General features: G+C 41.6%; 1 protein-coding gene across 1 annotated transcript in view; it reads right to left on the bottom strand.

The window, feature by feature from the left end:
* Positions 1–1254: 1254 nt before the first annotated feature.
* The window catches only part of TGFBR3 (transforming growth factor beta receptor 3), a 119276-nt gene continuing 92712 nt past the window's right edge, over positions 1255–27818 (bottom strand). Inside the window, exons 9-17 of the mRNA XM_065656064.1 lie at positions 27021–27346; positions 26192–26341; positions 24263–24394; positions 23828–23995; positions 20876–21175; positions 19935–20055; positions 15913–15948; positions 13779–13886; positions 1255–4998 (exon numbers count right to left, since the gene is read on the bottom strand). Of these exons, the coding sequence (XP_065512136.1) occupies positions 4880–4998; positions 13779–13886; positions 15913–15948; positions 19935–20055; positions 20876–21175; positions 23828–23995; positions 24263–24394; positions 26192–26341; positions 27021–27346 (1460 nt within the window). The 3' untranslated portion in view covers positions 1255–4879. The remainder of the gene's footprint in view (positions 4999–13778; positions 13887–15912; positions 15949–19934; positions 20056–20875; positions 21176–23827; positions 23996–24262; positions 24395–26191; positions 26342–27020; positions 27347–27818) is intronic.

The following is a 27818-nucleotide window of genomic DNA, read 5'->3' as shown; positions in this document are numbered from 1 at the left end:
AGTGACAGCTGTGAACATTTATCATAATACTGGCTCATTTTCATTTTATATTGTCTTGGAAATAACACTGTGATAAATTTAATTCTGTTTAAATTGGAAGAGCTCTGGACAATGTTTTTTCTGCAACTGGCACTTGGTATTTTTTTGAATCTCCAAAATGTTTGCTTCACTCACAAATGCTTGACACACACAAACATGCACAACACTGATCTTACTCTGTAATATGGTTAAGACTCTAACTTCTTAATGTCTTAAAACACTCATGCAAATATATCAAAATTTGTTGGCTAATAATTGCATTTTAAAATCAGTTCCTCATATGAGACACTGATCATGCTTTCACACCATGTTGCAGTCAAAATACAAATCTTTAAAGTGAAGAACAGCTCCAGTATCTTCACAGTGACAGTCAGCTCTATGGAGCTCATTTCCAAAGGAAAAAAATGTCTTAATGCAGAAAACTGAACTATGATTGTTATGAAGCAATAAATCTATTGTACCTCTGTGAGTTGTAAGTCATAGGCAACGTGTAACTTACGACTGCTTTGAATTAATAGCCTTTTCTCTACTGAAGGAATCTTGATCATTAAATACTTTAGATCCCTTTCTTAGGGAACTCTTTTGTGAGTTAATAAGCACAACCTCTGAATAACCCAGGGAAATACCGCTGAGGCTGGTTCCCCCAGAGTGAATATAAAGAATATTTTGCACATGAAATACAGGAAATAAAGCAATAAGCAGAACAGTAAACACCCAATCCTTGCCCTGCTGATGCATGGCCAAACTATCTGCTCTAGCACAGGAAGACCCTTCAGTGATGAAAACACATCTCAGCCCTGCTGACGTGTCCCCCGTGTACCTGCAGCCAGAGGAACAAGAGCACACTCTTAGGCTTGACTGTGCCCAAGCCAGGCTTTGTGCAGGATGGGACTGAGGCTGTGCCTTGACATGCAACAACTGAATATCTGCAGGATCAGAGCTTTGGACTTGAAATTTGAGTGAAGAATAGCAGCATTTAACTAAATATATCTGTTGGTTTCTGCAAGAGGCCACGATACTGAGAAGCCAACCAAAGTCAACGGATAAAAGAACACAGAAAGGAGAAAGTGGAGGTGGTCACACAAAGCCAAACCCTGCCTTAACACACGCAATTCCCTCCGAAGCTTATGAGACACAAGCACACAGCAGTGAGACAGAACTTGACCTACTGCTGTTGGCTCTCCATAACTTCAAATAAATGAATCACAGCATCAGTTATTAATAAATTGATATATACTTTATTATGCACAAGAGACTAAGATGACATGACACTGTGGTTATCAAAACTGTACAACTATGCATTTCCACAAGTCTCCAAAATACTGAATGTAATATGAAATACAAATGGGGTGTTCAGACTGGCCACAGGTATTAACAAGTAAATTTCTCCCATTCTTTGATTTAAAAAAGAATCTGGCATTTGGATTTCAAAGAAATGTACTTATTTATTCAAAGGTGAGAATATTGCATTTGGAACTGGTAGGAACATGGCAGCGAAGATCTGATAATGGTATGAACAACCCCACAAATGACAAACAATAAGAGGGCAGAACAGTCACCTCACACGAAGGGCTGTCAGCACAACCAACAGTACAGTCTTCTTGTGAAGCATGAGGTAGATATACATAACAGAAAGAACGGTACATACAGGACAGAAATGGTTAGAAAAGGGCAGGGGGAAGGTTACAATCATCAGCATCTACAGACATTTTGCAAGATCCATTTCCATGTGGAAAATGCTACAAAACCAGCCTAACACACAAAGATCTGACTTCTTCAAACATAAACATCGTAATGTCCAAAACCAAATGCTGTAAAAGGTTGGAGTTAGTGATTAGACGACGCGTGACACAACAAGCAGTCTACTTTGGAGTTTAAGTACGTTACTAATAGCTTTTACAGACAGAAGGTGTCCCTTTTAAGCCCAATCCTCTCGTTGTCATGTAAGAAGTTCCTTCACGGTCGATTCCACTACTCTGGAGCTTACCACCCAGCCCGTCCCTTTGAAGGCTCTGCCGGCACAGGAGCGTCCCACCGGCCTCCACACCCCGTGGCCAGCCCAGCACGGCGAGACCAGGGCTGGCAGGGGAGGGCACCGGTGGCTTTGCGGTTACGCATTCAGGAGCGCACCACACCACACACAGAAACTCGGAGCAGACACGAATGGCCACGGTAACAGCAGAGCTGACCGGTGTGCCAGCATCTGACCTGCGGGTCAGATGAATGGCTGCTGCCAAGTACTACATGTTTGTAACTGGGAATGCCCGGGTGCGGTTCTCTCTCTCTCGAAGCAGAAATGGCTGTTCCATCTGCTAAGTAATTACATGCAGTTTTTGGTAACCTCCGATAGACAATTAATTCAGATTGATTAACATTTCTGAATTAAATAGCTGAGTACACCAGGTTCAGTTAATTTGAACCTTATTTCAAATACAAGTCAACAAATCGAATCTTTGATCTTTATATATTTTTGGTGTATCCAACAGTAAATATAAATCTGTAAATTATTTTAAAATTAGAGTAACTTTTTGATAAAAAACATTGATAATGCAGCATGTATCTCTCAAAAATATACAATTATCTATTTTACATAAAAGTTTTCAACCTGTCCATCCCAACAACCAAATCTAATACTTCCTATGAGAAACTACTTAATAAAATATCTGAGGAAGGAAAGGGTTAAAACAGGGAAAAGCTTTTACAAAATATGTAAATTTCACAGTAATTGAAATTAAACATTTTGTATAGAGTAACTTACATTTATCTAAAACATTTAAATATATCTTTATACAGAAATTTAATGTAGTAAAATATAGCTATGATTGAACTTAAAGACTCTAGTCTTCTTTGAAGACATCTTTAAAGACTTTACACATAGAATATGCTTATACGATACATTCTGCTGAAGGTTAGGCAAAGCGCTTTCTCGTCAACCACACAGGTAGCACATTCATCCTCCCGACACCTCGTAACAGAGCCAATCCTGCACACCCTTACACATGGGATAACTACGCTTCCGTGACAGTCCTGTCCGTGTCACCAGGACTACTCATTGGCCTGGTAACACCGAGCACTTTTCGTGTGTGTAACTCCATTCACTGACTATCTCCATGGACTCTGAGAATAGTCATTATGTGTAGAGTTGAGCATCTGCTTCTACTAGCAAGGGCGAGGTGTGTAGTTACTCATATGCATAAATGTTTGCAGGATTAGTAACAGATTTGATTTAAAGTGAGTAATATTCCACCTGATCCTGGGCACTTCATCTATTGCACATCTTGCACTTAGACCATCCTGGCATCAGCAAGGCACAAGTGTAGAATCAGCAAAGGAAATCTGCAGCTCAGACTTCAGAGCAGACTATCACTCTACTGTAATGAATTCCCCTCTCCTCTTGCAGAAAACACATAACCTTCACTAAAATTAGTGAAAGTTACTCATCTCATTTTTAGAGGAAAACAATGCTCATTTTTCCTCAAAGGAGAAGGATCAGTAGAACACATTACAATTACAAAGTGGCAACATAACAGTCAAACCATTACATATTAAAAGTGTCTTTTTTCTTTTCGTTTGGCATCAATTTGAAGGTCAAGATATGGCAATGGCACTAAAAAATACCGTGACATTTAGTACCTTTCTGACATTTCGATATTCTGACACTACTTTGGGACTATCCAATTGCGATATTCATACAACAGTATGACACAAACCACTGCACAACTGCCTTAAGAGAATAGTTTCATTTTGATGGGCAGTATTCTGCACATGCAACAGGCTCTGCTGTGCATTCTTTGTGCCCTCAAAACCATCTCTTATTTCAAAGGGAATTTGGGCTAGATAAAGGATTAGAACCAAATCACCTTTTTAAAATCCTCTATCTACCTATTAAAAACTAAAGAGAGTTGTTTTTTCTTTATATATATATATATATATGCATTATATATTCTATGTATGGAAGGAACACTGAGCTAATTTTCCAATTGTTAAAGTGGTAAGTTAGGCTCTGTATACTTATGTATACATCTATCTGCATAAAGACATTGCCATTAAAGGTACACACACACCTATGTTAGTGCACAAGAACATTATTTGTCTTAACGTTTGTGTGTGCCTGTATTTGGTATAGTAGATTTAAAAAAACATCTCTTATTAAAGAGCTTTGGCCCAGAGAACAAGAAAGGGAATGTTAGAGTGTGCTCTTCTCCAATTAGCAAATCAATGCATATTAAAACAAAAATACCTGGAACAAACCTGAAGCTGCAAATACAACCAGAAAGCAAATGAGATGCTGTAGCTGTAAGCTTAACAAAACAAAGGTTACTCAAAAGGGTTAAACATAGCTGAAGTCATAAAATCTTATTAACCAAAGAAATCTGACCTTGAGGCTTTCTTGCTTAGACAAATAGAAATCCTTTGACCTAGGATCATCTTTGTTCTGCTTATCTTGTTGAATTCCCTTAATGAATACCTTGTGCCAATGAGAAGGTTTCGGGAAAGAAAAAAAAGTCATATAGACAAAGCAGCATTTTTCCAAACTGGCATAGATTTCACATTGAGGGCGCACAGACCCCTAAAATAGGTTGCAGTACTGTAAAATTAGTAGCTTTGTCACATGTAGCATAACACGCTATAGAAGATCCATCAGGCTGTGTTTACCCATGCATCGTGTGCACATATACACACTCACACACAGTGGCTTCCCCAAAAGAAAAATCAGTCTTTTTTTTTTTTTTCCCAAAAGCAACCGAACCAATCCTTTTAACTTTAAAAAGCTGATGTCCACACCCAGTCCTTTGAAGCTGTGCCGTCCTGCGCTGCTCCCCACGGCGTTGCCCTGCGGTTAGGTGGCACTGCTGCTGGAGCAGGGGGTGCTCTGGGTGCTGCCGATGCTGTGCGCTGCGCTGCTGTTCTCGGAGGCTGGCGGGGACGTGGGGACCTGCTGCCTTCCCGCTGTTTCCCCTGGGGGAGAGGGGACAGAAAAAGTGGGGTTGGGAGAAGGGAAATTGAAAATGTTAGTTGACATAGAAAATACTAACCCATTCCGTCCCGATCTGCCTCTTCTGGTGGTTTGTATTTCCATGCAGTGAATATGCTGGGTGACAGACCTCAAACAGAGTACTGTTGAAAATGTCACTAGACTTTGGCACCTTAGCATTGCTATGCACATGGGAAAAATAATACTCTTGTTTTCTTAAGCATTTTAAAAGGAGCTGATGGAAACCGTCCAGATAGACACTGTCCATCTTCTGTTTCCAGTTGTCACTCAAATGGGTCCTGTTACATGACTCAGACCACTTTATAGCTTTGCCATTTCATGGAAAAAGGCCAATGAAATGCAGGGCTTAGTTTCAATGCCACTTCATAGAGCAGTATATTTACTAAAAATAGAGCTGAAGACAACGTTCCTCAATCAGCTGGATACCACACATCCTGAGACATGGCCAGTTTTCTTTGTGTAGAAAAAGAACAGGCTACCCTGCAAACTTGACTTGATTTAATCCAAATATAACATGCAGGAAGTTCCCCTATAGCTACCACAGTATGTGTAGCACTTACAGACTGTAGTGAGAACAAGCCTCACTGTTTCTCGTTAATTGTTTACTGATGATAAATTAAAAGCCCTTTGTTATTTGGATTACCAAATCAAGCACTAGGAGTTAAAGCCGGATTTATGGCTCCTGACAAAACCTAGATTTTTGTCTGCTCTTCTCACACCCCTTCTGCATCTGTGGCTGGGATCCTATGGAAAAAATCTAGCTCTCAACTAGCATGGAAGTAAAAATTCCGCCATTATGTGAACGCCCAAAAGATCATAACGAGGCCGTGTAGGAAACTGTAACTGTGGCATTTTTCAAGTTACAGCGCTCAAATCTGCAACCTCAGAAATATTACAAAACAGTCTCTGCAAAACTAAGTTTATATAACCTGCACTGTAGCTGCCCCCTCCCTTGAGCTCATCTCTCAGGATGTGAACCTGTGACCTCAGCGCAGTGACAGGGACAGACTGCTGCTGCTGGAGCTGCAGAGCAGCCGTGGCCGCCAGCACCGGCACGGCTGCCTTCCCAGCAAAGGAGAAGGCAGAAATGTTTTGCCAGATCGTGGGCAGGAACGACTGGGAAAAATCGAAGGCTGGAACATCTCCTTTACAGTGACGCAGATCTCCTGCTTCATGTTGCCCTAGGTTATATCCAAAACCTGACACCATGGGCCAGGTCTGCAGAGTCCAATTTTAATTCCCTGCTCAGGATTTGGTAAAGCTCTCGTTCCCCAGTGATTGCTCCAGTGACGGGCTGAAGGCTGGAGGCACTGCTGGCATCCGGAGGGTTACAGGGCCGGGATGAGGCAGCTTCCTCCCGCAGGAGCTGCTCTGGCACATCCTGTGCCCCCGTGCTGCTGCCCAGCTGCCAGAGCATCCAGCTCCTCGGGGATGCTGCCTTTAACGCTTTGTGTCTCGGGCCAGAACGTGTCCTTCTGCAGGCTGCTCGGTACTCAGAGGGCTGCTACAAACAAGCAAGGTCTGGGGATTTCTCACGGCAGAGGTTGCAAGTGCTCTTTGTAATGGAAACCAGCAGGTTTGCTGCTAGCTCGCACTGCGGCCACAGCTGTGAGTGCACATAAGGCCCTGCAACGCACAGCTCCTGCCTTACACCCCACGGGTTTAGGAATGAGCAGGAAAAAAGGGACGGGACAGGGCAGAAAAACAACAAACTAAACCACTAAACCACAGTGCCCAAGAGGCCAATAAAATGTTTAAAAAGAGGGTGAGGATCTCACTCTTGAATTCAGCACTCCGTCCAGTTACTTACTCGTGTGAGCAGATTTTGTTTCTGTTTTTCCCAGTGTAAGAAATAACTACGTAGCTTGTCCATGAGCAGCAGATTCCTGCTCCTGTGCAGCAGGTCAGAATCTACCCCCAGTAATGTGCAAATAAATCGAGTTTCAGCTCTAACTTGCATTTGAAACAGCTTTGCAAGCCATAAGAATAAGATGCATAAAATCAGCATCTGTGTCATCATGCTGTGGAAGCTCTCATAAGCGTTGTTTGGATGCCTTCCCCTCCTGACTTGCTCCCTTCTCCTCCAGCTGTTTGTGTACAAGCCTTCCTTCCTTTTGTACTACAGGATATATTTACAAAGGCAGTGGTAAGCAAACTCCCTTTCACCAAAACAAAACAGGCGAACACAAACATCAGAAACCAGTGAGCCAGGAGCCCAAGCCCCAGCAGCACAAGGAGAAGCCAGGGCGGCCACCGGGCTCCCCCAGCGCGGCCCCCAGTCCCCTCCCCGCAGCTCCGCTGTCACCCAGTTCACAAACCACATGATTGCACACAGCTTTGCGTCAGCCTCAGCATGTCAATGCAATCTGTATGCGTTTAACCATAAATTCATTTATAAGCTAAACACATGTTGTTTTTATTTCATGGCAAAGTGACAAGTGCAGTGCCAGAGCCCCTGTGCAAAGCAGTCGCTCTGCTCCTCCCGGCTCCTCTGGAAAGCATCTGCGGAGGCACCTTCCCTCCGGTTTGGGATGGGAGCCTCCTCCCCTCCGCTGTAACTCAACCCCATTTCTGGAGCACAATCAACAGCTCTGATATACCACGATCACTTGCTGAACAATAACAAGTTCTCGGTGTCCTCAAGGACACAAAAAGAACCCAAATCATGGTGACGTTATGAACACAGTCTAGCAAATACATCTGGACCAGCTGATTTTCCTGCATTTTATTTCCTCAACACCTAGCTAATCTGCAGCAAAGTTTTTTTAAAGAATATTCGCAAAAAGGATGTAAAGAAATGTAAACTATCACTGAAAAGGCATTCCCCATCTGTCTTTTTTGTGTAAACAGCTTCATGTATCTCATGTTACTGAATCAGAACTGCGCAAAATGGACATGTCTCATCTATTGACAGTAAACAAGCTTTTACCCATCTGAATGCGACAACATGCACTTTATTATTCACACTTAGGAAAGCTGCCAGCTGTACTCCCTGTCCAGGAAGTCTGAATGTTTGCTTTTCTATCTCCATTTGCCAAATATAATTGGTTGCTATGTCGGTTTATTTTAAATCAGATCCCATAAAAAAAAGGGAGACGTGGGGGAGGAAGGACGCTTTTAACTTCTCAGATTTTGGAACATTTTATCCTCTTAACTTGCAACACTGCCTGGAGAAGGAAAGCATGCTTTCTAAGAGAATGAAGCGACTGAGTTCTCTCTCAGTTTACTTGGTTTAGCAGTCTCATTAACTAATCAGACTTGTGCATGTCCCTTCATAAACATAGCCAATTATCCCTATCAAGATAGGTATTAAATTGGCAGATATTTATATGGTTAAATTTTGAGAGGTTTCTGCATCCATGCACACTGCAAAATTTTCTCTTCTTCACCAGGTAAATCTGGTTAATTGTGGCAAATCTCTGCTACTTTGTTCTTGAGTCCTCTGTAGGCAGGACCAACACTGCTGTGGGAAGTTCTCAGCCACCTCTTGTCCTTTAACTGACTGGAGAAAGGATCAATAGTATGGAGTCCTTTTGCAGAAATGTCAGCTAAAATTCGTCCTCTGTTGCTATCATCCAGCTTCCCCTCTCTCTTCTACTAGCTGTGTATCTTAGGACACTTATGCTCCATGCTGAATTGTTTCAGAGAATCTAGAGTATTCTAAAGCACAATTTTTATGCTTTGTAAGAATTTTTTCATGACTGAAATCAGCAAAAGCCCTACGTGAACAAAACTCAATAATTCCTCATTCAATACTTGGAGATGAAATTCTACTTATTTTGCAGTTCTTTTCTGCTATCAGTTGTTTAAGGTTTTAATGTTAGTGGCCTTTCAAGATGAACAGAAGAGCTCATTCATATAAAGCTTTCTCCATGCTAGAATGAGTTTGCCAGTAAAGACACCAGATCAGGGTGAGGAAGCTGACGAGGCCTTCTACGGGCAGCTGAGCGCGGCCTCACAGTCACGGGCTCTGGTTGTTATGGGGGATTTTAACTACCCTGATGTTTGCTGGAAGGACTACTCAGCCAGCCAGCCTCAGTCCAGGAGGTTCCTCCAGCGCATTGATGACAACTTTCTGATGCAAATGGTGGAGGAGCCGACTAGGAGAGGTGCGCTGCTGGATCTCGTCCTCGCTAACAAGGAGGGTCTGGTCGAAGCAGTAAAGGTTGAGGGCTGCCTTGGTTGCAGTGACCATGAGATGGTGGAGTTCAGAATCTCATGTGGCAGGAGCAGAATACTGAGCAGAATTGCAACCCTGGACTTCAGCAGGGCCAACTTTGGCCTGTTCAAACAATTGCTGGAGGAAATCCCGTGGGCAAGGCTGCTTGAAGGTAAAGGGGCCCAAGATAGTTGGTTAACATTCAGGGACTGCTCCTACCAAGCTCAAGATCAGTGCATCCCGACAAGCAGGAAGTCAAGGAAGGGAGCCAGGAGACCTGCGTGGTTAAACAGGGAACTGCTGGGCAAACTCAAGTGGAAGACGAGAGTTTACAAATCACAGAAGGAGGGGCTGGCCACTTGGGAAGAATATAAGGCTGTTGTTAAAGGATGCAGGGAGGCAACTAGGAAAGCTAAGGCCTCCGTAGAGTTAAACCTGGCGAGAGGGGTCAAGGACAACAGGAAGAGCTTCTTCAAATACATGGCAGATAAAACTAACACCAGAGGCAATGTAGGCCCACTGATGAATGGGGTGGGTGCCCTGGTGACAGAAGATACAGAGAAGGCAGAATTACTGAATGCCTTCTTTGTCTCTGTCTACTCTGCCGGAGGCTGTCCTGAGGAGCCCCGTACCCCTGAGGCCCCAGAGGAAGGCAGGGCAATGGAGGAGTTTGCCTCAGTTGATGAGGACTGAGTTAGGGACCAGTTAAGCAATCTGGACATCCATAAATCCATGGGTCCAGATGGGATGCACCCGCGGGTGCTGAGGGAGCTGGCTGAAGTCGTTGCTGGACCACTCTCCATCATCTTTGCCAAGTCTTGGGAAATGGGAGAGGTACCTGAGGACTGGAGGAAAGCAAATGTCACTCCGGTCTTCAAAAAGGGCAAGAAGGAGGACCCGGGCAACTATAGAACGGTCAGCCTCACCTCCATCCCTGGGAAAGTGATGGAACACCTTATCCTTGGTGCCATCTTAATACATATCAAGGATAAGAGGGTCATCAGGGGCAGTCAACATGGCTTCACCAAGGGGAAGTCATGCTTGACCAACCTCATAGCCTTTTATGAAGACATAACAAGGTGGACTGATGACGGCAGAGCGGTGGATGTGGTCTACCTTGACTTCACTAAAGCATTTGACACAGTCTCTCACAGCATCCTCACGGCTAAACTGAAGAAGTGTGGACTGGACGATCGGGTAGTGAGGTGGACTGCAAACTGGCTGAAGGAGAGAAGCCAGCGAGTCATGGTCAATGGGGCGGAGTCTGGTTGGAGGCCTGTATCTAGTGGAGTCCCTCAAGGGTCAGTACTGGGACCAGTATTATTCAATATATTCATCAATGACATGGATGAGGGAATTGAGTGTACCATCAGCAAGTTTGCTGATGACACCAAGCTGGGAGGAGTGGCTGACACGCCAGAAGGCTGTGCTGCCATCCAGCGAGATCTGGACAGGCTGGAGAGTTGGGCGGGGAAAAATTTAATGAAATATAACAAGGGAAAATGTAGAGTCTTACATCTGGGCAGGAACAACCCCAGGTTCCAGTATAGGTTGGGGAACGACCTATTAGAGAGCAGTGTAGGGGAAAGGGACCTGGGGGTCCTGGTGGACAGCAGGATGACCATGAGCCAGCACTGTGCCCTTGCGGCCAAGAAGGCCAATGGCATCCTGGGGTGGATTAGAAGGGGGGTGGTCAGTAGGTCCAGAGAGGTTCTGCTTCCCCTCTACTCTGCCCTGGTGAGACCTCATCTGGAATATTGTGTCCGGTTCCGGGCCCCTCAGTTCAAGAAGGACAGGGAACTGCTGGAGAGAGTCCAGCGCAGGGCCACAAAGATGATTAAGGGAGTGGAGCATCTCCCTTATGAGGAAAGGCTGAGGGAGCTAGGTCTCTAGCTTTGAGAAGAGGAGACTGAGGGGTGACCTCATTAATGTTTATAAATATATAAAGGGTGGGTGTCACGAGGATGGAGCCAGGCTCTTCTCGGTGACAACCAACAGTAAGACGAGGGGTAATGGGTTCAAGCTGGAACACAAGAGGTTCCACTTAAATTTGAGAAGAAACTTCTTCTCAGTCAGGGTGACGGAACACTGGATCAGGCTGCCCAGGGAGGTTGTGGATTCTCCTTCTCTGGAGAGATTCAAAACCTGCCTGGACGCCTTCCTGTGTAACCTCACCTAGGTGTTCCTGCTCTGGCAGGGGGATTGGACTAGATGATCTTTTGAGGTCCCTTCCAATCCCTAACATTCTGTGATTCTGTGAAAAGTGCATCATCAAACCTCCTCACTACCAGCAAAAAGGTGGCCTTTTGCTGTACTGCGTATAGCACTACAGCAACAAAAATAACCTTATTTCGCGCACCCCAGGTTGCCATTCTCCACCAGCAGTAGCTTTCGTCCATGCTCTGAGTATCACCAAAACACAGTTTTAGACTGAACTAATATTTTCCAACCTTCAGTCTAAATCATGTGTTAGAAACCCAGTGCTACTTGCAACAAGAGATGAGATCTCAGAACACAATTCAGCAATGCATGAATTCTCCCCTCCTTATTTTATTAAAAGTCTGCAGCCAGCTCTAAAATGTTTCCAGTGCAGCTGGATTATCTTGTCTGCCACAGCAGTCGTCCTCTAAGGGATGGTCCCTGCCAGAGCTTTCACTGTGCTCTGCTGCAAGTTGTGCTTTTTAGATACAAGATATTATGCAGAGAAGAGTTATGTGCACAGCAACGTAGGTTCACTTTCAAAATCCTTTGAAAATCGGAACCCAATAACTACCTAGACATTTTTTGTCATTTCTGTGATTCTCTGACCTGATGACTTAAAATGTCCCCTTTCTTTCTTTTCTTCTCATTTGTCACTTTTTTTCTGGCCTTTTTCTCCACTAATCTTCATCTCTCAAACACAAAGCCAGAGCAGCCGCCCTCTCCACTACTTGTATGTGGTCACTATGACTGATGTACTTTGTTAATGTAATCCTTTCAATGGGATTGGTCCAAGTCCTGTTGTTGCAGAAGGATTTATGATGTTGGCTTCCCAGTGTTCCTTGACTTCTGATGCACAACATGTGTCTATAGATGGTTCTGTATATGAACACAGATTGAACTTCCACAAATGCAGGACCAACAATATTAATTTAACAATTCTTTTAATTTTTTGTTAATAGAGGCTACCTATTTGGAAGTTACCTCCTTAGCTTAATTTACTCATTGCAATTGCACTTCCTTTTATTCCACAATGTTTCAGTAGTATATGAAGCAGAATTATACTATTTATACATATTATCACAACCTTTAAATTTTCCACATTTGCCTCAATTCCAAACAAGCTTCATACACAGCTGATACATTCAGAAGTATTAAACTGCTTATACAAAGTTGTTGTACTGCCAACTGGAAAAAAACCCAGAGTTTTTTTTTTTTCCAAATTAACATAAGCTCTTGGTCATAATATTTACAGAAGCTCTGACCTGACAGGGCTGGATTCTCACTCCTAAATAGCTTCCGTGAGGTTTTAGATGCTGAAAAAACCCTGCAGTGGGCTAGGGGAGAATTCCAGTTCTCCAGAGCTGCATGGGTCTGGAGTAATTGACCTCACATTCTCCCCACCTCCCAGAGAACTTGGTAGGGTCTTGCAAGGTCAAAAGTGAAGTAGCTGAGAGTCCAGCATGCTGCAGGGATCCTGAGACACCCTGTAATCCACAAGCGGTCAAACTCAGATGCTGCAAATCAAAGCCCCATCAGTGCCCAGACTTTGTCTGTACCACCTTGCAGATTTACAGAAAAAGCTCTCAAAACCCCCTCTTCTTCCAATACAGTATTGTATTGCTGCTAACTTAGTTTAGTATGGAAAAAAATTCTGAGGAGATACTGAAAAACTATCCATGCATAAAGGCTGCACCAGTGCAGGCACATTCCGGGTTATTTGGCTGGACACAATTAAATGAGATTACGCACAACTTCTACCAATTTAATCTAACAGTTGAAGAATGGAGAAGTAAATAATTGGGGCAAAAATTTTGTGTAATGAAGGTCCAAGAAACATTTTTAAGTCTAGTTATATTCAGAATATATCTATGCAAATAAAGCATTCTCTTAGTCATTTGGCCCACTCCTTGTACTGATCACACTCCTAGTCACATCAGTCTAATTTATTAACTGCAAAATTTTTTATAAAAAAGGAAAATGGGCACCAAAAGGTATCCATTAACTGAACTGTTAACTAAATTTGAGATACAGAGATGCTACTAATGATAACGCACAAGCCAGGAATACTCAGTTTTACTCATATCCCAGGTGAGTTTTCAAGATTCATGTTTAAAATAATTTTAGCAAATTTTAAATCATGTTCATAAGCGTAACACCTCCCTTCAGGGAAGGGCGGGTACCAATCTGCTGATATACACCAACAGGCTCATGGGAGGAGTTGCTGGAAAACACCCCAGTAAGAACAGAGATGAAGAAGAAAAGTCCAGGATGGCCATTGCTGGCCCCTCTCCCTCCTTCCTTCCCAGCCTGCAGGAGCTCAGACCACAGCACATGTCCTACGGCATAACCTGCACCAAGCTCTGCAAGAGCCCTCCTACTCACCTGTGTGCGAGTAGATAAACCAGAGCGCTCCCGTCAGCAGAGCTCCGATTACAAATGCTGCAAAGGCGATGCCCACGACAGTCAGCGTGTCCAGACCGTAGAAGACAGCTACAAAGGTAAACATGTATAGTAAGGACTTTGTATTTCCAGTGGCAAATGCCATTTTACAAAAATTCACCCTTACACTTCCATGGAAAGGTTTTTAAAAAATTCATAGGTAATTAAGCACCATTTTAAGGAACAGACTAGCAGATTCGCATCAAGGAAATAAAAACGATGCTTTCAGAGACTGGCTTCAGTCCAGCCAACCGTTCTACATCACAAAGCAAAACCCCAGCTCAGCACACCCAAATCTGGAAAATGTCACAAAAATTAAGCATTTTCAGTTGGCTGTTAATAACTTGCTTTCAATTAAATATCCATTTATCTTTAAAATGTGTTTTAAAAAGGCTCAGATTTTTGGCAAAGGATGCTTTTCATTTAAATGCCCTAACATTCAAACAAACTTTCCCCTATATTTCCTGCAAGTTCAGTCTGAAATCTAGGTGGAGAACGGAACTGCTGTTAAGAGGGAAGAGATGCCAGCAAAAAGTCAGCAAAAGCATAAATAGAAACAATTGTTTTTCACATTTGGCAACGCTTTCAATAACTGAAATTAATTCCAGAACACAAAAATAGAACCACACACACACACATGCAAATCACTTTCTAGGGGAGAGGCCCTTTTGCAGTGCCATTTCAAGGGTAACAGCATCTGGTTCTTGGATGTATTGTCCCCAATGTTAACTATCCAAATAGAGAAACTTTGGGCTTTTGTGTTTTTCTTTTTGGTGAATGGAAATACTTCAAAAATAGTAATCATTCTTTTAGCAATCATTTGGGGAATTTTCTTCTTACAAAATGGATTTCTAGTTTTGGTATTTTTAATGTCTCCCGGTGCACAACAGTCAAAAACATTTTACTGGCTAAGCTGGCCAGGAAATGAGCTGACTGGATCTCCTCAGTAGCATCCTTCAGTGGAATTCCAGTTCTCAAAACACAACCAACCTCATTTTACAGGTTCCTGCATCCAGCAGATGTCCCTTCAGACACCCAACAGGTCCTGAGAGACGTTCCCCTTTTCCCCTTCTGACAAATGTCTTCTCCAGCAGTTCCTGTTGGCAAGAGCCTTCAGGACCCATTCCTGGGTGCCTGTGACCAAGTTTGCATATGCAACACCTGACAGTGGCTTAGCAGCTTTTTCTCTCATTTCTGTGAGGGTATTTCTGATTCCTTTGGCCACATTGAGTCATTTTAAACGCAAACAGAAAAGACTATCCTAAACTCAACTGGATTTTTTCACAAGGCACCAGCTAGTGTCCTCTTAAGGAGGAAACTTAGTGAAGAGGAGAAAGTCACATGGAGGCTGAAGTGGCAGAAGAATAATTTCCCGTTCCTTTTGGTATTTTGAGCAAATTTGGTCCCAAAGACACAGGGACAGGAGCAAAGGAAAAAACCCTTCTTTGCTCTTCCTCTTCTAATCTTCCCTTTTCTCCATTCATTGTTTCTGGCTGCAAATCATCTTTGCTTTCCTGTTTATTATTGTCATCTAGTGCTGCTTCTCTCCTTCTCTTCCCTTCCTGGGTCAGTAATTGACCCCAGTTAAATCACTACGCCATGACAACATAAAAAAACCAAAGAAATTAAACCATATCAAGTCTCATCTACAGCACGACCTATAAGTGCTGGTGCCAGAGTAACAGGGCGGTGGCAGCTGCGGTGCAGGGGACAGCGAGGCTGCAGTCGGACACAGGGGCTCCCTGCGGCACCGCTGCTGGAACCCGGGTCGGGGCTCAGCAGAGAAAGGGAAATCACACGCACACAGAGCAGCAAATGAACTTGCCGAGGCTGAGACTCTCTGTGGTGTTTTCCCAAATTTCACATACACAAAGGTCACAGCCCTTCTCTCTAAATGCTGATGGGAATCTCTCAATCAGCAATACAGTCAGTATTCTGTTCTGTCCCGGAACTTAACACACACACACACACACACACACACTCACTCAGAAAGCTTGAAGATAATTTTCTTCATTGATCTAATACTTTCTAGACAAAAGTTTAAGGCTTAAAAGTGATTGATTTAAGAGTTACTTACGTGGCTGTCTCACATTTGGCTTTGGAAGGGAGGAATCTGATTTAAAAACAAACAAACAAACACCACAAAACATTAATCAGACAGTGTTCCACATACAGCCTACAAACGAAACAAGCAGCCTTCAGGATCTGATCTGACAGAAAGACGTTTACTGTAATTTTTACAAAGCACGAACTTTGGGAAAACCATCCCGAATTCAATAATCTTGCTCAGTTCAGAAAAATTCTATTCATACATTGATCATTCCTTGGGGGAACATATCTACAGTACAGTTCATGCATCACATATTCTGCTGGCAAGTACGCTGCAACCCTTCCCACCCACATGTCATGAGGTGTGACCTGCAGTAACTCTGGTTTGCCGAATGCGGAGCTCTTGAAGAGCATAGATTGCAAAGGCTGGTTTAAGGTGATTGCATTCATGTAACTACTCACTAATCACAAACAGGAGATACCAGCATGCTAAATCACAAAAAAAAAAATTAAAAGCAAACACTGGCTATCACCTCTAAAGTGACTATTATGGCACAATACACACTGCTTTATCCAATATGTGTTGATTCACACATTTTCCTGAGTCCTACTTGGTATTCTGTTTTGGAAGTTGCGTGGGTTTTTTGTTTTGTTTAGTTATATATAGGAAATAAAAGATCATAGCTATTGTATCAAAGCTATTATTGTTGGCAAGAATATCAAATATCATCATCATTATCAGCATGTAACAGAAAGAGACAAGTAAATATGTGTTAAGAAATGAAGAATTTTCCTTTCTTTTGCTTAACTGACTTCTCTTATCTTTCTCCAAGAATGCCACCTCTAGCAGAAGAGCCAGAGATTCTGGCTTTGGACCCGAGGATCTATTTGCTTAGCTGCAGTTTGCTTCTGGACTGCCCAGTAACCCAGGGATCTCATTTTAATTCTGGCATATCTGAGTGTGTTCAGCGCAACAGCTGTAAAAGGATTTGATAAGGCATTGTCCCAATACTTGTTTTTGTATCTTTAGCAACAGAAAAAGAAGTTTAATTGCTACGTAAACATATTTATTTAAAGTATTCTTAAACCAGCACTATGCTTCTAACTTCTAAAACCCAAATGGCAGCACTGAACTGCCAGCGATATCCTGTAAGAACATTAGACACATGTGCCTACAATATCCAAACTCACATTTTAGTCTTAAACTGCAGTATTGTCACTTGATCTAACACACAAGTATCTCTCCCAGGTCACCCTTGGCCGGAAACAGGGGTAACAGCAGTTAGGAAACAGGTGAGAACGTGGAGGGTTGTGTGGGTTTGGGTATGTGGGTTTAGGTGTGTGTATGCACAAATAAGCTGGAAAGTTGTCAAAAGCACAAAACAGCCAAAGCACAACTGAATGTAAGATTTGTGAGGAGGGCTGGGTTGCAACCAAGGGGCATTGAACAGTACAAACATGGATAAGGGCACTAAGAGACTGTCCAAACACTCCACTAGCACATCCCAAGTGCCAAGAAAATGCCTTCTGAGCTGAGGGGAGAATGAATTTTCCATGCTCATTCTGTCATTATCCTCTCTACAGAAAATATAAAGTCTGCTAATTAATGATAGGCTGGGTAGCCCATTATCAATTCTTCCTACTCAACCAGTTCTTACATGTATTTTAATGTGGTTTGCTCAGAGCAACACAGAAGCAGTGGAAATCCTTGAGGTTCATGAAGGGCATCTAGTTTAAAAATATCAGCTGCCAGCCTTTAGAAATTATCATGATTTTCTATACGTTTGTGGGATAGAGGCACTTGTTACCTGCTCACTTGACCTCTTTTCTATGGCCTGTCTCCTCTTACTGTAGAAATAATAATCTAAAGTTTTCACACTTTGCAAAAATCTGAACAATGACATCCGTAGATTATTTCAATAGAAGAACACGTATTCCCTAGCAGTTAAATGGACATCCATATGCCTTTCATTCAAGTGGAGGAGAGCGTGTGTGTGCAATGCAGGAATGCAAAGGGAAAGAACATGGCATGGCGCTAGATTTTAGACACTTCCATTGGGATCTACTGCAAAAATATAAGCAACTAAGCTTGCAAATAACTAACAAAATTAGGAGGGGAGGAAGAGTTATTCTCGTTTAGATATACAGTTGTGATTTCTATTAGTCAATGACAGTCACAAGCTTATGTCTGAATAAAAAATGATGACAACTTTGCAATGACCAGTTTTTTCTGACTTTTGAAACGTCAAGTGCATTACTTCTACATTTGGCTGGGGGAGCAGATCCACTGGCAGTAACCCACATAATATGGTTTACAATGAGAGCTGGTCTGTTCACATGAAAGTAAATGAAGAACACCACCTTTGAGATGTAAATTCTCCTGTTCAGTAATGCGATATAATTTCTTCTCCAAATCTTAGGTTTACATATTGGTCACCAATGGCATTTGGCTTTTCGAAAGGAGTTATTTGATTCACTGCAGAACGAGTGCATACCAGCAAAGCTCCGTTGTTAATGTGACACTTTGTGTTATGGCTGAAAGCTGGGCTATGCGGGGGAGATTTCCACCACGTACCCCACAATTAGACTAAATCACCCACAATGCAACAAAATATCACACTGTCGTCTTGTAACTAATCTTTATAAATTTAGCTCATCTTTGCACACTAAGACCTTGTGCCTCTGACAAAGACAACATTCTGAGGGCTGCCCGAGACGGGAGCTGCGCACAATGCTCCACACATAGGAAGGGCAAAAGAGCTCAGAGTACAAGTCTGTTTATTGAAAGCTGAACTTCAGTTGCAGGATTTACTAATTTTCAATGGAATAATTACTGGAGAAAAAAAAAAAAAAAGAAAAAAAAAAGAGAGCTTTGCAAAAAGAAAGAGTGCAGAATCAGGCCCAAAGCACAGTTTTAATTGCACCACACTGGCAGATCAAATACTTGCCTTTAGTTCATAGTGGATTTGATCTGTATTAATAAATTAAAAAAAAAAACCCCAAACTAAACATTAGCTGATTTGCAGAGTTAAATAGGAACAGTTGTTGCTTATGTCCCTTTACAATGCTGTACGGTACTTATAATTGTTCAAAGACTAAAAGGCACACACTGTACAATGGAGATTAAAGGACTTCTGATCCCCATCCTTTTGATGCTCCCCAAAACCCATTCCAAAGGTCAAACAGCCTTTGGACACAATTGGAAGATTCTGATGTGCATGTGAAGCCACTAATTAAGCTCTCATACTAATAAAAAAAAAAAAGATAATGCAAATATATTTTCTTCTACGAATGCATCACAACATGACTGATGGGCTTGTCAGAGGGATCCACTAAGAAAAACTTTAAAATTAGATGAAACAGTGAAAACAGTTCTTATTTCCCATCACAGGGCATATTATTAAGTGAGAGTACAGTCTCATCATGCCATTCACCAGTATCTCATAATGCTCTTCAGCATTTCCAACTCCTTCGACCATTTTTTTCTGTGAAGATTATGTAATCAAACAAGCCCCACGACACCTTTGTGTAACTCATCTTTTGCTCTTAACAGTTTAACAATCTAATGAGCCTGTCTCTGGTGGCCATCCCTTCGCTTTACAAACTTATCAGGCTCTAGTGTCCTCAGTACTTTGTAATTCCATTGTTGTTAGTCCTAAACATATATTTGCAAGCACAATAAAGAAATGATACAGGAGGGAGCAAGCGTTGCCTTTGATCTCTGGGCAACAAGAAGTTGCTTGAAGTGCTACTGCTATATTCATACTTCTGAAACCCATGTTGTTGTGTAGTACAGTATTCCTTTCTCAACGCCTGGCAAAACCACATGTCCAGAGATCAATAAGAACAGTCAAAAAATGTCAGTGAACTGCCCTGATCATTGCTGCCAGGGAGACGTCTAAACAAATAACACTTTACACACAGTATCACCACTAGATTATACAATGCCACATACTTGGAATACTCCCTCATTTCAAGTGGCTGTATGCTACAAAATATAATACATATATATATATAGCTTTTTTGAACAGTTCAAGCTCATTTTCATACCTTCTGGTTTTCCTTCATGTGTTATTACAACAAGGGGCTTGGTGAAAGTTTTCTTGTTGTGCATCATGGCCAAGATCATGTCCACATTGAGAGAGGTGCAAGCTTCATCAGGAGGAATGCACTGTGGGCGGAAAAAACAGCATGTGAGCTCAGAGTCCCCCCCCGGCCAGGACAGCTGTGCCAGCTGCACAGTTGCCTCATTATCAGTTTTATCCTGTATTATTTACAAAAAAAAAAAATCGGGGAGAACCTCCAAACAACCACCGTGTAACATACTGGCAAAGGTAATTCTTAGCTGTGTTTCAGGATGCAACCTTTGCCTTTATCAAGGATCCTCTAATCTTTACGAGAGTGTTACTACTGAACTTAAACAGTAATAATTATTTCATTTTTGAATAATTTTTTTCATTTCTCGTAGCCAAAACTGTAGCCACCAATATATGCATTGATTAACAATGACAAATCATCATGAAAAAAAAGACACTTTAAGGGGGACATGCATAAACTCCAAAATCCTTAGAACACGTTCTTTAACAACTAATTTACAGCCATTTCCATTAGTTTTAAGCAAAATTTGGCAATTGTCTTTTGTAACGATCAGATCACAATATTATCTGATATTATGCATGTCTTTGGAAATTAAAGCTAACATTGTTTGTGCTTTAGATATGGATAGCAAAGATAAATCTGAACCACTTGTGTAATAAAAAGGAATTTCTACTTATCCCACATAACCACCTAATCAAATTTAAACAGAAACTGTAAATTATGCAGTGAAAATGCACAGCATCATAACTCTTACCTATTAAAATCTTGATCCTAGAGATACCATGTTTATTACATCAACTCCACAGAAAGCCATTTATTCACTTCAAAGTTCAGATGAAAATATATCTTATTGTCACCTAAATCAAAAGGTTGGACTTTAATAAATTACTAACCTTTGGCAGTCCTTGAGTATCTTTGTCTTTATTTGTACACAGAGTCAATTCACAGTGAAGAAAGAGCAGTGAGATGTTGAACATTGGTTTAAATACAAAGCTAAACCTTTTTTTGTCCTTCTGTGCATGTGGTATCGGAAAGTTCACCTTCTCAATGCTGTAGAATTTAACAGATTCATCTTTAGGACAAATGTTTTCTATAATGGTGTAGTCAGACATTCTATCCGGATTTGAAAATGGGGAAACAAAGCATGTTTGAATGGCAAAGCCCAAGGATCTGTCAGCTTTAGTCACCGACACCTGCATCAAAAATAAAGAGACAGTAAGATCTCAGAAATGACATTTTTAGTTCACATTTCATTAACATTTTCAACAATTTTTTAAGCAGTTTTCCAGTGCCACTTCCAATCCGAACTACTTGAAGGCTAAATGTTAAGGGTGGACTGCCAGAGACAGAAATTCTGTGGTTTCAAAACCAGCAGCTGTTCAATAGCATATCCCTGCACAAATACAGCAGATGAAACACTCAGTGCAGATCAGACACGGCGTTAATGGCTGTGGTTGCCACCCGAGGTGGCCGTGTATCCCTCAAGACACACAGACTCGAACAGAGCTGCAGGGAACTCAATTACTAACTCCATGTCCTTGTATCTGTTTGAAACTTTAGTGTAAAAGAAAAAAAGAAGTAAAAGCAACAGACACAACAGCGAACCCACCCCCAGCCAGGAGAGGAATGCAGAGGCAGAGGGGAGGTCACAATCTGACGTGTGGGTGGCATTCCTGGACTGGGGGAGCCGGGAAGCCTCCTAAAAAGCCATAATTTCTCATGAAATGATCCTTTCAGTTTGTTGTAACACTGAAATTCATATTCTTTTATGAAAAATAACTAAGACTGCAAATTTCCAGGGCATTGATGTTGTTCAGTTGGATTGAAATGTGGGTAACAAGTGCTACAGAATAATTAGAAAAAGAATTTAAATGGAATTTGTAACAAATGAAGCGTGTCGCTCTTAATAAACAACAGAGGTGTTGTGCCTAACCATTAACACTGCCTGACGAAAACAGTTCCACAAGAAATAATTTCCTTCTTAGAAGAAATGTGCCTTAAATGTGTACTTAATCCATATGTGCTGCATGTCAATTTAAGGAAGGGCGTGCCAAATTTTCTTGCAATTTATTCAGAAATTTTTGGATGCTATGAATTGTGCAGTGAATAAAGGCATTTCTCATTTGTTTCCTCTCCTTCATATGAGCAGCAATCAAATTAGAGATGAAGGGATGTGTTGAAGCATCTAAGCAAGAAAGAACATAACCTCAAAAGAACAGAAATAAATGCTGATGAATGAAAGTCAGGCTACAGATACTGACAGGTAAAAAAGCTGATGGTGTGACCTAGTTAAAAAACATATTATGGCAAGGAGGACTGGCATACTACAGTATCATGAAACACCATCGCTTAAGTAAAATAATGGATGATATCTCAATGAAAGAAGAGAACGACAGGAGGAAGGTGAGACCAAAATATGGTAAGAAAATGACACTAGAGAACAAAGGAAAAAAAAGCCAAAAGACTCAAATACAAACCTCCCAAAATTTTTAGCAGAGAAGGAAAAGGGAGATAAAGAGTTCTCACAGTTTATGACCTAAGCAATTTATAGACAAAAAAAAACCCAAATTATTTTTTTAGTAACAAAAGCAAAACAGAAATAAAACCAAAACGAAAATGTAACAGCTAAAATGGAGTCACAGAAGTTCAAAACTGATACAGATTTTCCACTGTGCAAGAAGAAACAGGAAAAAAAAGGCTTCTGCCAGGACAGGTGATGAAGAAATCAGAACATCTGTCTGAATAAACAGCTCCAGAACCAGACAAATCCAGAGGGCTTGAAGCCAGGGGGATTCAACCCAGATCGCTGAAGGAAGCAGCCGGTTTTATCCAAATGAAAAAAATAACATGTCTTTCATAAACATATTCTTAACTAAGCATGACATACCTTCTTTTTGCTTCAACTATCTTAAGTACTCGTTACTGGGTACAAAATGAGGAAGAGACACAACACACTGAAAAAATGCAGAAAACTGTGCCAATGTCAAATGGGCCACTGTGTTTATCATGTGCAACGTGGGCTCACGGAGGAACTAACTTGGGCAACAGAAACATGGCACATCTGTCAATCTGCTCCTTTTCCCGGTTTTATAAACCCATAGCTCACCACTCATGAGTTACTAATCTATAAACTGGTGATATTACTTCATTGCTAATGTTGCATTTATTAATGCCTACCGTTAGTTGAAAAATTCAAAATTCTGTTCACATGACCATCTTTAGAAACATTGACTGTATTGCTTTGAAATACATGGAAATATTACCAGGTCCAAAACGCACCTAAAGTCAAGGGTACCTGGGTGTTGACTTTGCTGGTCTTGTTTATCTAGAGCTGTTAGATCTCTTGTGTGACAGCATTCAAAAGGATTGTAACTGGTGTTTGTAAGCGGATTGGAGAGAGATCGAAATCTGTATTAAATTTGTAACCCAAGAACACTAGCATCTGGAAGAAAGACACTTGTAGTCATTTTTTGCATGTCTACATCTTTCTGATGAGGTTCAGCCATATTACCCAATAAAACGAACCCTGAAGTCTTCATCAGGAAATGCCAGTTCAGAGCAAGAGCTCATAGACCACCTTTAAGTTCTGCGCAGAAAAGCAGATTTGGCAAGAATGACCAATTTACCTTGTAGTTCATCCATTTTGCAGGAATCCTTTGGTTTTGACCCCAAACATTGTCCTCCTCCATACCCCACAGCTTCTGCTCTCTGCAGCCAAAGTACCCACCTGTCTGCCTAACGCAATTGCATAACAAGACCTTTCAACTGACAAGAACAGATGTGGCTCAGGTGCATGGCCTTGCAAGATGTTTCCATTAGTTTGAAAACCTTTTTCAGTTTGTTACCTCTACATATATTGGCCCATTCTCAGCAACAGAGAAGAGTCCTTGGGAGGGAGCAAGGAACAGATCTGTTCTGTACAGCTCCATGTTGAAGGTCACATTGGTGATGTGTGGTTCAGGAGGCCAGGATATGCCTCTGTCATCCTCTGGCTGGTGCAGTGTGCAATTAAACTGAAATGAAAAAACAAAACAAAACGAAACAATAACATCCTGAGGCAGGAGTGGTAGCTGGACAAGGACAAATTTGAAGTGTACAATACAGGCCCACCCACGTTCTGTATACTTAGAGCAAATCTTCAAGTGAGTCACAAGAAATAGAAGTGAGAAGAAATGTGTTAAAATACAAATTAATTGCTACATAATTAATGTAATTTATGTGAAGTGCCTATTACAATAGGCATTTCTGTATTGCCAGGTGAAAACCCAAGAGTAACATACCGCTATTTCAGGCCAGCTTGAGAAAGTAACATCTCCCTCATCAGCATCCCCTGGAAATCCATTATCACCTGATTCCATGTCATCATCATCAAAGCCGCTGCTTTCAGCTGGTGATGACAGTTGAATGACAATCTGCACAAAAGGTATTGCAAACGCATAAAATTAGGTGATAACTGAGCACTCCCACTTCATGCTTATTATTTTCTCCTCCCTTCAGAACAATGCACAGGCCAAAAGAAGTGCACCAGCTAAGCAGATGGTGAAAGTACATCTTAAACAGCCTTGTGCTGAACATGTAAGATATGTAGATTACGTTTAGAGAATGCCTCTTAATTTTTTTCCAGAACTCAGAGCCAGCAAAGACACCAGCCTGAGTGCTGGTGTCTGAATGAGCAGCCTGGCATTTCCATTCTATTTCTGGTATTTCTATAAACAACAATGAAGAAAGAAATGGCTTTTGAAAGTGATTTTTTGCAACTTGCAGTTTTCCTCAATGCACTCACGGAAAATTACTGAAAGTGTTAGGGTCATTAAAGGATTTTCTCTTCTGTCATTTGCGTATATTTTTCAGAGTTGTGCACCCAAAACCACAGTGTCCCTTTCTTCATTTTCCCCTTGTTTTTCCTCTGAATTTCTATTGAATTTCCTCTTTCCTTTCTTATTCCTCCTTTGCACACTTCTCCATTTCTTCACCTGAAAATTCCTGGTTTTGTTTTCCAATAATCTGCACTCTGCTTCTGTATGCCCTGCGGCTCCTTAGCCAGTCCCCTCCCTTCCAGGACTTCATCTTTGTTTTTCTGGACATAGAACAACTGCTAAGGAGTGACATATACATTCTTTGAGACTCCACTGCATGGTGGTTATTTTTTAGGAAAAATGCTCCCAAATTCTGAAAGATACCACATATGATTTGGTGTTTAAATGAGTAGCCAAGACTATTAAAAGACACGATGGAGAAAGAAGGGGAGGCAAATATCCATGTTAGTTTAGGCCACAATAGAATATAACAACAATTACAGTATTTAGCTCCAGACACATGCTGTTCTGTAGTTTGGAGATGTTTCTATCCACAGGCTTGGTTTGGGACCATTTCTAAAGTTAGGTGCTACAGACTTGCCAGTATAGAACAGTTTTAACCAGGCAAGGTCAGATCAGATTGCCTCAGCTGTGTTTGGGTTGGACCACAGGCTTTCCATAATTTGCCAAGCTTACTTCTACGTACTGGAAAGCTCAGCCAGAGAAACGTGTCATTACTTCCCAACCCTGATTAGCTGCACTGTACTTAAGCTTATAAGCAGAGCCAGTCTGGCAGCAGTTGCTTGGAACCTAACTGGGCTCTTTAGCATCATCATTCATATACAAGTATTCAAGAGCCCCTTCATCACATACATCAACTGATAGCAAGTACAAATCCAAATTATAAGAGCGAAGTAGGCACAGATGTTTTTTCCTCATATTTTCAAAGCCTTTTCACACACAATGTTGAAAGAAAAGAATTCCCTTAAAATAATTTGGCATATGAATTAAATGGTATTGCTTTGTGCAATCACAAAACTTCATATCTATTCCTCCTTACAGCTCTGTAGTACTGCTTATGTAAGGGTACATCAAAGCTGCATAGGGAAAGCTGGTGCAGTTTCTCTGAGACTGGTACAGATCACCCCCACAGTGCAGCCATGCAGCTTTGAGAAAGTATTTAACTCCAGCTCCTCCTTTTCCTTTGGGATACTATCTGACCACAGGAGCACACTGAATGTAAAGCCTTTGTACTTCCTTGAATATAGAGACTGTAGCTGCAACTAGGTTTGAGCTGGACAGGAAAAGATCAGGATGACTCCTTTTTGCTAAGACTAAAGCGAACCATAATGGCTTCCTTGTACCAATATGATGTGCAGTGCAGAAGGTGGATCCTCTTTGTAATATACTCACTGAGTTAAAATAAACAATCTTGTTCAAGATGTATGCTGTCCGAGTCCCACACTTGTTCAGCAAAGACTCCAAAATGAAATGGGTACCATTCATCCTGGCTTTGCAAGAGTGATCCAGCAGCGAGAGTTCTGTCCTTGTGTAGCCACTGGCCTGAAACAAAGGCACTTTGTAAGTGGCTGAAACACAATTGTGTTGGGCTCTTGCTTAAAGTGCAGCTCAGAATACTGCTCACGGCTGCTGACAGGACCAAGTGAAGCTCACTGTACTGACATCCAGGGAAGGTCACTCTCAAAACGCTGCTATACATGACAGACACGGAATAAATGTAACATGGAACAAAGAAAACAACGCATTCATTATTAAGCTGCTGATTAATAATGCTGACTCTGTCTGGTCTGAAATGAGCTAAAAATGCTGTCTGTATCGGCTCTTTTCCACAATACAAATGGACACAAGCAACCTGTCAGCTGGTAGATGGTAAAGACAGATTATTTAGGTCTCACACAGCTATCAAAAGCAGCTTCTTTGTGCTTTGGAGATTAAAAACTCGGACTGATGGTTGAGTACAGTAGTTTTTTGACAGAAGCAACTCTGCAAAGCTTTACTCAGAAATTCCTCTACAAACTACCAGACTGTTGGGAAGAGGAAACATGGCCCTGAGTTATGGCAAAGAATATCTACTCTATAGTTTCCTCATCAAACTATTTTTGGGGGGTTGGGTGGTGATGGCTGTAGATCTTAGAATGTTTATTTTTTTCAATTGAAATACAAATTAAATGGTCTGCCCAGAAAAGCCTGCCCAAATTTGAGAATAAGAGATCACACCAACCTGCAGAGAGTCTTTTTCTACAGCTACTGTCATGACTTTGTCATCACACTTTATTGACAGGGCCACATCAGCACTGCCCTGAACCTCTTCAGGTTCTTTATGTTTCGAGAGGGAATGCCCGAATTCGTGATTTATTAATGTATCCACTGAATCCCTGGACGGGAAGATTCCTTCTCCCACTGTATCGTGTCTTCCTCTGTTAATGTGAAAAGGAAAAGTCAGGCCATCACTTAACGCAGGATTCTTTGGGGCAGGCAGTGGGTTAATACCCAGCAGTTCTGTCAGCTCCAAAGGAAGGGAATGGTCTTCTTCATCATTCATCTCTTCTGGAAAAAAAAAAGAACATGAAGTTATTAGATATTTTTTCCTAAAGTATCCAGAACTCATAATTTTCATATAAAAATAATATTATCCATAAAGGAAGCTCTTGAAGGACATCCAAAGCAGCATTCTGGTACTTTTCAGGTACCTAGCCACAATTCCTCCCCTAAGGGTTTAGCTGTTACTGGGGCGTGTAATAGTGGTATATTTAGTCCCTGCTAGAAATATGCCTCACTAAGTTGAAAATAAACTTTGAGGAGCAGGCCTATTATATGCAAAAGGCAACGGAAAAGGTAAAAGAAACATCACATTCAGAAAATACACTATTTTAGTGTTGCTGAAGTAGCCTAAGTTCAAATAATCGGGTGAAATTCTTCCATTACCTGCCCCGTGACAAATTCAGTCACTCCGCTGTGGTGGAACTACTTACGTAACCAGAGTGAAGTTAAATGATAGTTAACTTTATATGGAGTAAAT

Source organism: Caloenas nicobarica, chromosome Z (genome assembly GCF_036013445.1).
Source record: "Caloenas nicobarica isolate bCalNic1 chromosome Z, bCalNic1.hap1, whole genome shotgun sequence".
Lineage (NCBI taxonomy): Eukaryota > Metazoa > Chordata > Aves > Columbiformes > Columbidae > Caloenas > Caloenas nicobarica.
The sequence above is the reverse complement of the archived record's forward strand: the minus strand, read 5'-3'. Positions and strand labels throughout refer to the sequence as shown.